Below are 11,202 nucleotides of genomic sequence, written 5' to 3' on the forward strand. Positions count from 1 at the left end.
TCGAACCACGACGGGTCGAACGATGAATTAAACCTTCCTATCAGATCGCGGATGAGGAAGAATCCTGGCGTGACTGGGCTTATATAGAACATGAGTACCATAGAGATGAGCCAGGTCGCATTGGACAAGGCGGTCTAGACATATTTCATTTGGTACCTAAGAAGACTGGCTCCTTTACTCTAGACTTTAAATACAAGAGCTCATGGGATGAAGCCAAAGAAAAGCACGTTACCTTCCGCGTGGACAACTGCTGACGTAGAAAACTGTGAAGGTCATTGCTGGGTTGTATAGCTCGCTGGTTATAAGACTGACGTAGGTTGTCATCTCCTGAAGGTCCGGTCGCACTCGGTATGTCAACAATCGGGTTTTTCCCCAGTAAGTAGCGTAATGCATGCCGCCCGTAGCACCTAGTATAGGCCTAGTATAGGCCTAGTATAGGCCTAGTATAGGATCTCTGTGACTAAAGTATGATGTACATAAATACGCGTTGTACTGTTGCTTTGACTATGAATCGCGGTGTGGTCTCACCTGGATGAATCGGTCAGGTTACGGAGATGATGCTAAGAGACCTTATGCCAGTGAAACAAGCAGCAACGATACTTGTGAAGTGCAATACAGCCTTGGTTGGATTTAAGCAAGTCGTTCCACTGTATACCAATGGCAATGTACCAGCGCAGATTGATCTCGTTGACAACCAATCTTGCCGAAGCCATTACCTCCTGATACCTACACTCCTCTACAGACGGCGCTTACCGTTACATCAGTTTCTATCCGTCCGGTGGTATCCATCCGGTGGTATCCATCCGGTGGTATCCATCCGGTGGTCTGTGTGTCAGTTGTGCGGAGATTATAGCAGGGTCCCAGTAATTACTGAACATGCGGAACAAAAATGTGCGACTCAAATACGTGAAATTATGGACGAGCTAGTACGACCCCTTTCGCTCCCAAATCCCCTGTTCCCCTGTTCATGACGTGAGTTATGCTAGATCAAGACGAGATCAATGGACGACGAGCGTGCCATATCAATTATCGCGTCCGTGATTAATTCGGGTGACACGGAAATAATTGGTGAGTTTAAAAGGGGAGTCGGAGAACTAGCCGACGCGATCCTCCACTCGGAGGCGTACCGTCGACGATTGGAGGTATGCAACGGAATCCAGAATACCTCGGAGGTATGGCATTGTGATCAGTGGGGAAGCGTGCTCAAGATGTTGTCCGCCGGGGGTACAAACGCGGTACAAATTGGTTCTTCGGCCGTACGTCCATTGTCCGGGTCCGCAGGCCTGTCGTCGACGAGGCCAGTCCCTCTCGCCGTGGCTGCAGTCGAGATCGAGAAGAGACCGGTTGCAGTCAAGGTCCACCCAAATAAATCTGTGGACGCGGCGGTCTCGGCCAAGGTCACCAAGTTCAAGGCCCAGAGTGCGAAGGCGAGGGCCGATGCTGAGAAAACGTTGGCCGCACTGGTGTCTGCTTCAGAGATGGTCTCAGCTTCGACCAAGGGGTCTGCGGGCGGTGCGGCTCCGGCCGTCCCGACAGCAGCTCAGGTCGTCAGGGCGTCCCGGATTCCCGTTCGAACCAAGACGGTCGCGGACGTTTTGGAGGCCCCGAAGTACCCCTCTGGGGTGCCTCTGCCAAACATCACCTCAACAAAAACGGTAGCCACACCGAACAAGGACGGGGCTGCATTGTCGAACAACCACCAAGTACTATCAAAACCAGAGAGACTGCCGCCAAGAAAGGTTGTTTCGCCACAGGACACCGCTGCACTACAGGCTGTGACCCAGGCGCCGGTCGACGCTGTGATTGCGTCCGAGGATGTGACAACAACCGAGGATGTGCCTGCGCCTGCTCAAAAAAGGATCTCGGGGAAGATTGAGCGGCTTCTGCGGTGGGACAAGAAGCTGCAATACAACCCCCTCTTGCCTTCTCACGCACCTGTAGTGGAGCGACAGACGTGCGTAGTGGTCAACAACCACCTATGTCACATATTGTCCGAAGCAGTCACAGAGAAAGTTCCACTCTCCAAAAACTTCGTGGTGAGATCGGTCACCACCTTAGCGGCGAAGGATCCGGATGGGCCAGTACCGCGCACGATGGTGCTCTCGTCGTTTGCCCTGGAATGGGTCAAATCCACATGGCTTCAAAAGAAGGTACAAAATACCGCAACTACCGAATGGAGACGGAGTCTCAACTCCACCAGAACCAACCTAGCCGAGACCACCCCTTCATGACATCCACACCACTCCACCGGCCCCACTCCAGTTTTTACCATAACCTCCAATTGTACCCCACTCCTATTGTACCCCACTCCTATTGTACCCCACAACTAGCTTCGGCGCTTGAACGAAAGCGCAATGTTTGGGCTGCTTTTTCAAAGCCCACTTCTTGAACGGTTTCTGCCTCTCCCTCGGGCATGCACGGCCTCCGCCTCGTACAGGGCCGATCCTTGGAGTAACTCCGTTCTGGAAGAGCGCGAGTCTTCTGGCTATACCAGGTAGAACCTAATGTCGTGAGCGAGGGAGGGGTAGTTTGGATAACAATGATCCCATGCGACTCAGAGGATTTAGACTCGGAACAACGACCGCCTCCGAAGCTCACTTCTATCACTAGATTATCGACGTTTTCTCTATGTTGATTCTAGGCTCTCATCGAAATAAATGTTCCCCGCAATCCACGATACGTATGTCCCTACGTTGTGTGCATAAAAAATTGTGGAGGCAGGTTCCACACAGGCAGCACACACATCTTTCCACACGGGCAGCCCACGCAACCTTCTGGAGTACCATACCCTATGTTTATCATCACATCAACCAGTACCGTCAATAGTACCGTACCGCCCATGAATTGTTTGTTACGTGTATTGTCAGCCGACGGATTGAGGAATGCTAGATATAGAAGATCTAGCTCCTCACCTTAGTTCGGTATTTTATTATTGGACCTGTTTTGAAGATTTGTCTCAACAAGGTATGAGTAAATCCCTTCGAAGGTCCCAGCCGTCTTCTTCTGGACGGGTATCTAGTCGTGTATCTAGTCGTGTGGTTATCATACCGTTCTTCAGTTGCATGTCACACGAGCATGTTATATGCTACATGCTTTTTTTACAGCCGACTCAGATATCCCCCACGGTAATAGAGGAGCGGATAACCAGGAACATTCTTCAAAAGTTGTAAAGATAACCACAAGTGTGGCCATCCATGCTTCTGTAAACTCTGGCGTCCTTTATCATCCCGGTCGGGAACAACCTGGATGGATTGTGTTTTTTTTAAAAATAAAATTTTGCCGAAGTCCTCCTCCACCGTCCTGTCTCATAAGTCCTCCAGGGATGCTCATAGCTTTGGTCCCTGGGGGAGGGACCATGGGGGTTGATGTTTTGTCAACCCTCTTAACTTCAAGCAAAAAGATAGTGTTGAAGTTGAGGTCTGAACCTGCTCAGGATTTCGGCCAGCTCTTGTTTGTATTGGTCTATTTGTCCGTTTGATACGATTCGGAAAGATGAGTCATAGTCGCAAAACTCGGACACGGTGTATTCGCCATTGCAATCACGAAGGGTGATAGTGAATTCAAGCTCGAAGCCAAGCTTTGGTCGTCCCCTAATGAAGACGATTGACGCCCGACTGCTACTCGGCTCAACCACGACTTCTTCAACCTGAGGCACTCCGTCTTCTCCAGTGTCATCCATCCACCTAAGCAAACATGTGGCGAAGTCTTCTGCTAAACGACCCGCCACATCTCGCTCTTCCCAAGTCGCACCTGAATTCCAGGACGACGGAAACCTCCAGGGCTTGGCTTTGCGATCCTCTCCACTCATCCCCTCGTCCCAGCCTTATTTTTTTCCCCCACCAAGTCCGGCTAGAAGAGAACAAAGCCAAGCCCTGGAGAACAAACACAGGGAGAGGGAATCTATCCCAGTCAGAATGTAATCTGTCACAAAAAACCGAAGGCTTGCGCCTCCCGCCAGTTGGCAACCTGCTTAATGAACGCATCCCTTACGGAAGCAGCACCGAACCTGAGACTCAGATTTACACCCTGCGTATGTGTCGGTGTTGGTGGACCTAGGATTACACAACAACGATTGGCTGAAATCGGCTCTCCCTTTTGCGCCGCAACCTCGAAAGCAGAGGAGCCAGCGGTGCCCGGAGTCACTGTAATAATGCGTGCAATCGCAATATTGTACGGATAGGTGGGGTCTTCTACATCCTTCACATTTTCTTCCACAGTCAATGTCCTCCATTCGAAAGACCTAGCGCGGAAACGTGTTACACGGAAATATGTTGCACACGTGTGTGTGTTGCACACGTGTGTGTGTTGCACGTGTGTGTGTGTTTGTTGCACACGTGTGTGTGTGGCGGGTGGTGGTGTGAACGTACGTGAGATCGTGGCTGGACTGCCAGAAGAATTGGTACTTGAGCCCGTCGGCTTCGTAGAGGTCTGCTCGTCCACCCTTGCGGAGAGCGGCGCGTTGGTCAAGGGGGAGGCTCATGATGCCGTCGGGGAACGGGTCAACGTGCCAATCGGTGAGGGCGAAGGGGTAGTCTGGTAGCAGGAGGTTATGCATGACGCGGATGTCTTTTTCTTTGAAGGCACGTTTCGCGCTCCCTTTTTCAGCACGACTAGTTAGTCTTGAGGTGGCGGGTTCGTTGATGGGACTAACCTCGACATCAGATAGCATGCCCATGCCGTCCTCTTTCGGTACGAAGGAGCCCTGAGTCATGAGGAAACGTTTGTAGTTTCTAAGACTCATGATCCAGTATGCGTTGGTCTTGGTGCCGTCAAGTGAGTCCATAAAATCTTTTATCTTCCGGTAGATAGGGACGTCCGCAAGCAGCGCACAAAGGTCGGGGTTCCCAAAGGCGCAGAACACGAGTCCGTTAAGCAGTGCGAAACACTCGGTAATTGTTTTGTCGTCGTTCCACATGTTCTGGAACACGTCACCTACGATGTCGATCACACCCTCTGGCTCCGTTTTACGTCCTCGGCCGAAACCACGTTTCGTCGCACGGTCTTCCTCCTCCGTCTTTTTTTCCCGTTTGAATGCGTCCCACACACTCTTCCGCCTTTGCAACGTTTTCGGTCCGCTGTCAACCACCTCCTCCGGCGCAGTCTGTCGTAGGTTCACTGGTTCCTGAGTCACTGGGTCCACATCCACGTCCAGCCGCCGGAGCAAGGTGGTAATGCAGATCCTTTCGTTGGCGACCCACGCCAAAAATCCGATTCCGACCTTGAGAAGCCGCATGTTCCGGTTAGCTCGCGGGTCACCTATTTGGCGGCGTACAGCCTCGACTAGCTCATTCATCCGTCTGGTCATGCCAAGCTCTTCCCAGATGCGTTGTTCTCTTTCTTCCCGGTATACCTGCGCCCCCAACTCCGTTCGCCATGCCGGTTTCGTGGGGTCTGAATAAAAGTATCCAAGAGGGTTATTACCGGCTATGATCGACTGCAACTCGCTAGCTCCCCAGCCGTCGGTCAAGAACGGGTCACTCTCATCTGCTACGTGCGTTGCGGCTAAGACCGGATAGTCTTCGGGTTGTTTAGCATCTGGTCCCCTCAAATGCGCGATGGTCGCTAAAATCACTCTCAGACATTCATAACTTAACATTTGCTGCTTCAAGTCCATCGACAACACATCCATGGCATGAGTAAACACACCCGATTGGATGCATAATTCCGCTGCAGTCTTGCTCTTTAGCAAACGGTGTGCACACCTCATACCTGAAACAGGCATTTGCGACAATTGCAAAATCGCCAGATTTTGATCATCCGCACTCTTCACACCATTGCCGTCTTCCTCCAACTCACCAGGGTCACGTTTCGATTTTGATGCAGTCAATTGCATCAATTTTTGCTTGTCCTTTTTGACGGAAAGTTTGAACTCCTTCAGACATCGGTCAAGTACAGCGAAGACCTCGGCGTCCAATAAGACCCGCACATTTGGCTCGTGCGTGGTCTGGATACCTAGCACGTGGATAACGGACGCCCACAGATGTGTGTTCTTGTCGAGATACGGCAAAACCTCGAAGATTGTTTCCACGCCCGCATTACGGCAAAAGACTTGCGCATTCTCCGGCAGTCTGCATAGGTTGGCAAGAGTGTCGAATGCCCATTTATGGATGTTGGAATAGTCATGGCGTTCTTTCCGAAGTAGGGATAGGAACGGTACAATAACAATTTGGAATATTTCCATATTGTCTCGCTCAATCGCGAGGTTGCTGAGTGTTCGGAGACTAGATTCGACGGTGGTAGCATCTAGTTCGTCGTCAACCTGGCCTAGGAAGCTTGCAAAGGCTCGATCAATGCGCGCATCTAGGAAACGTTGCATGTTGTCTTGGTTGAGTGCTAGATTGCCGATCGCGCGGAATAAAGAAGCGATATTACGCGAGCTCGACAGGCCACCTTCAGACTCATAGAGTTGACAGGCTGTTGTCAATGCGGCACACGCGCCAGCTGCGCCAAGCGAGCCCTTCATATCTGGGTTCTTGAAACAAAGATTACATACCAGAGCTGAGGCGCCATTAACCGAGCTGCTGTCGTTAAAGCTACCGCGAACATTAATCAAATCCACCAACAAAAATACACCACCATGCTTTTGGAACCGGCGAATGTTCGGTAAGTGAACCACCACGAGCGCAGCCAAGGCCAAACAACCGTTCGTGATCGTCTCGGAGACGTAGGCGCCCTTTTGCTTGTAGGCTCGCTTAATGAGAGATACGATCGAATCCACCGCCTTGTACTCACAGTACAAATCTTTAAGCAGCTTACCGCTTTCCAACTTATGCCCCGCGGTCGACCCAATGAGGTACAGGACATCTGAGAACGCCGCAGGCGGTGTCTCTGTGTCGACCACCAATCCGACAAGTCTCAGTGGCACATTCTTCCGAAAGAGCTCAGCGAAGTTACTGGGATTCGCAAGCTTGCGTAATGCCCGCATCACATGCTCCAACATATGAGAAACAAACTGCTGCTGGTCAAAGTCCACTGTGTCGCAATCGAAGGCAGCGCTCTCCATTCCTGTGCTACGCAGCTCTACATCGCTACCCAAACTAATCTTACGTGCAATGGCCTGCACATCCACCGTGTCTGGTGCCATGCTCGCACGGCGCATCAAGTAACTGGCCTTCTCCTTCTCATCCTTTTCCTTGATCACCGCTGTTGGTTCCGGTGTCTTGCGCGCAAAAAAGGACGCCCGTCTTTGAATCGGCGCCGTCGCCGCTGCGCACCCCAGGCTTTGGCGCCTCGCGTGGGCGATGCTGACGTTCGCTGGCAATGGCGACTTGGTTGAGTCGCGTTTCGGCGAAGGCGTTGCCATGAACATTTGGGAGGCGCGCCGGATGAGTCCGCCCGATTGCTGGTCGGCGCCAACCGCGCCGGCACTGCCTTTGGCGGGGCTCCCCTGGCCCAAGGCGTCCGGACTGACAACGCTCTTACGTCGTTCCAAAGGCGAGGCCTTTTCGGGCGCGGGCGGCGACACTACGGACCGTCGCCTCTCGAGCGGCGTGGCTGCCGTGGAGGGCGCCAGATCGCTGGACGCGTCCGACAGGTCGGAGCCATTCCGTTCTTTGCGCCGGAAGAGTTGACTGGCTCGGCGCGCGAGCGAAGCACGTCGGCCAAGTTTGTTGGGGCTCTTTGTCTTGCGGTCGCTTTTCTGGAGCGCCTGGAGATCTGCAGCCGAGTGCACACGCAGCTTCCCGTAAAAATAATAGTCGTAATCGTTCCACGCTTCCAAAACCTGTTCCAGGGCATCCGTATCGTTGTATGTCTCCACCGTCAAAGCCGTTCGCTCTAGCAATTGAACTCGCGGCCCCACCAGGTCTTCGACATCATCATAGACGCACTCTTGCGTACAAGCACGGGCACGCTCCACCATCGACACCAACAACTTCCGCTTCGCGTCTGTAGAAGCCAACTCCTCCGCAAACTCAGCGTACTGAGCCAACTCCAAACTCGTCAATACCGCGTGCTGCGCCACCTGCTCATCCCTCTGCCGATGCATTGCACCCAGCAATAAATTCACCACACCCGCCTTAGTCATCGCCGCACGGTTACTCTCACATCCACCCAAGATCTGCAGACACATACAGCCAAACATAAACTCAGAACCTTCATTGCTAGTCACACTAATGTCTTGATCACGACCATACTCACTCGTTTTCCTTACCAAAAACCGCCACAGCCTTCTCACCGGACGATCCTACAACAACACCATAGCAAGCGAGCTCCCCCCGGAACCTCCCCGGAACCTCCCCGGAACCTCCCCGGAACCTCCCCGGAACCTTCCCGGAACCTCCCCGGAACCTCCCTCGATTAGATTGACCTGATTTGATCTTAGATATTGGTCTCAAAACACGTGTGCACGTACTTCCTTAATCTCGAGTGACTCCTCGTTGTTCAGCTTCTTCATGAGGTAGCCATAGACATCACGAAGCGTTAAAGCATCGGCTTCCTCCTGCGTCATAATTTTAGACTTGCAAAAATGCGGGCTCATGCCTCCACCACACCGCCTCGTAAAGGCGTTTGTCGTCGGGTAGCCTCGTTAGTGAACGAGTGCGTGGCACCATCGCCGCTGCAGGACTGCGCACCTCGCCAAACGAACATCCGAGAGCATAAAAAAGTTCGGAGATTGAACAACGAAGGAAACGAACAAGCACCGGACCACCATGTCGCCAACCATACCGGACCTGACAACTTCTCCGTCCTGGACAACCAACCGAGACCGGCTAAGGAATCGACCATGCATAGTGATCATAAAACCGCTGGCGCTAAAGAGAATGCCCGCCCTGTCTCAGAACGAAACGAGCGGGGTAGTGGAGACACTGAACAAGCAAACGGGGGCAAGCCGACTTCTAGTCAGTCCAAAGCTAATTCGGTAGAGTATTTGGGTGACAGGGAAGAAGACAAAGGTGACAGGGAAGAAGACAAAGGTGACAGGGAAGAAGAAGCTGAAGGATGGTCGACGGAGAATAAAGAGCACATCAAAGAGCAAGGCAAAGAGCAAGGCAAAGAGCACGGCAAAGAGCACGGCAAAGAGCACGGCAAAGAGCAAGGCAAAGAGCAAGGCAGTCATGAACAAGGCAGTCATGAACAAGGCAGTAATATTGTTGATATATTCAGAAATGGACGACCACCGAAACCACGACGGCCTACAGTGGGTGCTGAGCCGGCGGATAAGTCCACGGAGAAGACGAAGTTCGACACTTCAGACTACCAGATGTTCGACAAACTCCCGAACGAAAAAAAGGATCGGTTATACTTCGTGGCTCGGTTGAAGCCCTACATCTCGCCGAACTCTACAGTTCTCGACTATCTCGCGAGAATAGATTTAATCAAAGTTGATAAACTAATGATTCTTCATCGGGCTCTGTGGCAAGCGTCATCCCAGCCGTGTCCTGAAAACTATTCCGAACAGTTTTCGGGGTTCGGGAATAACCACAAGGCGGTCGCGAACCCGGTGGTTGTGAACCCGGTAGGTGCTAACCTGGTAGGTGCTAACCTGGTAGGTGCTAACCTGGTAGGTGTGAACCCGGTAGGTGTGAACCACTCAGTTTCCGACACAAGCCGGACCGGATGTAACCAAGTAGTCAACGCCAACGGGACGAGCTCGGGCGGGATGGAGGGTCAGCCGCAGCGAGTGGACGGTCTCGATGTTCCCTCGGGTACGAGCGGAGTCCGCTACATACCTGGGCGACCGACTGATATGCATGCGAGTCAGAATATGGTATACCGCACCCAGCCCGTTCTAATCAGTGAAGTCCATGGCAGTCAGCACCAGGTCAGCGGCAGTCCGGTGCCACAGGAGGCGTTCCGTTGTCGCGGGTGCGACTGCCATGGGGGCGACTCGCGTGTGTGTGCAGACAGCAGCGTAGACGAAATCGCACATGACCGGCGGTGTAGTGATGGCGAGGTGGCTTTACGAGAACGAACGACAGTGGCGGGAGTCAAGCGACGCAGCCACCCTCTGGAAACGGGTTCGAAGCGGGTGCGTGAGGACCCGGGCTCAGTCTTTTCCTTCGGCGAACGAACGGACAGCGCGGTCCACGATATGAGTCGTGGACAGGACGCTCGCGGGTTGTGTAATCGGGTGGGAGTATTTGCAGCGGCGGAGGGGACACCTTTACCTTTGACACGGAACACGGACGCGACTCTGGTGTTTGACTTTGCGACTTCGCTGCCTTCCAGCAGGTCCCGGTACTCAGGAGAACAGCCGCCACCGCCGGCACCGCCGCCATCCGCTCCAACGGTGTCGCTCAAGACGGAACCGGGTCTGCTAGACTTCTTAGCTTTCGTGCGCGAGAAGTGTTATTCATATGAGCAGATAAAACGTTTGTGCGAAAATGAAGGCGCACTGGACGGCTGCATTCAAACCCCCTTTTCTAATCTCGGCAAGCTAAAATACCTTAGTACTATTATGAACGAATTAGGCAACAAGTTGGAAAGCAGCTTCAGCGACTTTTCAGCACTTCAACCTCGCAGAGCATCACAACTCACCCAGATCACTAAGGCCGAGAAATTCCTACGACGCTGCATAATCATCAAACTCGCTGCCGATGTCAGACAATGCGCAGAATCAGAACTCACCAAATTCATCGCCCACAGAACATCCCACGACCTCAAGAAACGCATACCAAACACTCCATTAAGTATACACGCATTTACATGTTTGACGCGTACACACACTTTGCCACTTTGCCATCCCACAGCCAGTTGCCCTACACACACGTTGGCATCCTATCCCACAGCCAGTTGCCCTACACACACGGCCGTCGCTTGATAGAACTGGAAAGCTTAACCGTGTGGATACCACGACGAGTGGCCCGTATTGTTTTGGAGTCAATGACCCCTCCACTGGGAACCTTAACTGCTGACATACTCACATCTGGGACTCTCGCTTCTGGTACTATTGGAGACCGATTGGAAAATAAGGAGTCGTTGCAGGTCTTACTAAATCGTTACTGGATATTGAAGAAGCGAAATCAGATGCTGGAAAGTGTGCTCAAATCTCCTGTGGACTTTCAGAAGTTCCTGAAGGAGCGCCTCGCAAGTCTGGAAGAATCCATGAGCCAGAAGATGGAAGAGAAGAGAATGGATCGACGATCAGTGTTTGAAGATGACGGTATCGATTCCTTTATAAAGAGGTCAATGCAGGAAATCCGGAATGTAAGAATGTCCCTTTATACTTCCATCCCATCTCATCTTGTCCCTTGTTCCCCC

The 11,202-nt window shown here is 52.4% G+C and overlaps 3 protein-coding genes across 3 annotated transcripts; 2 read left to right on the forward strand and 1 right to left on the reverse strand.

The window, feature by feature from the left end:
- Window positions 1-1,001: 1,001 nt before the first annotated feature.
- Window positions 1,002-2,231, forward strand: GNI_066490 (hypothetical protein; the record flags this gene model as incomplete). The annotated part of the gene is made up of 1 exon (XM_011131858.1): window positions 1,002-2,231. The coding sequence occupies one exon, from the start codon at window positions 1,002-1,004 to the stop codon at window positions 2,229-2,231; it is 1,230 nt and encodes a 409-aa protein (XP_011130160.1).
- A 1,693-nt stretch (window positions 2,232-3,924) lies between these two features.
- GNI_066500 (hypothetical protein) lies at window positions 3,925-8,449 on the reverse strand (the record flags this gene model as incomplete). The annotated part of the gene is made up of 3 exons (XM_011131859.1): window positions 3,925-4,240; window positions 4,368-8,185; window positions 8,354-8,449. The coding sequence occupies 3 exons, from the start codon at window positions 8,447-8,449 to the stop codon at window positions 3,925-3,927; spliced, it is 4,230 nt and encodes a 1,409-aa protein (XP_011130161.1).
- Window positions 8,450-8,467: 18 nt separating this feature from the next.
- GNI_066510 (hypothetical protein) lies at window positions 8,468-10,762 on the forward strand (the record flags this gene model as incomplete). The annotated part of the gene is made up of 1 exon (XM_011131860.1): window positions 8,468-10,762. The coding sequence occupies one exon, from the start codon at window positions 8,468-8,470 to the stop codon at window positions 10,760-10,762; it is 2,295 nt and encodes a 764-aa protein (XP_011130162.1).
- Window positions 10,763-11,202: the final 440 nt, after the last annotated feature.

Source organism: Gregarina niphandrodes (assembly GCF_000223845.1).
Source record: "Gregarina niphandrodes unplaced genomic scaffold scaffold00011, whole genome shotgun sequence".
Lineage (NCBI taxonomy): Eukaryota > Apicomplexa > Conoidasida > Eugregarinorida > Gregarinidae > Gregarina > Gregarina niphandrodes.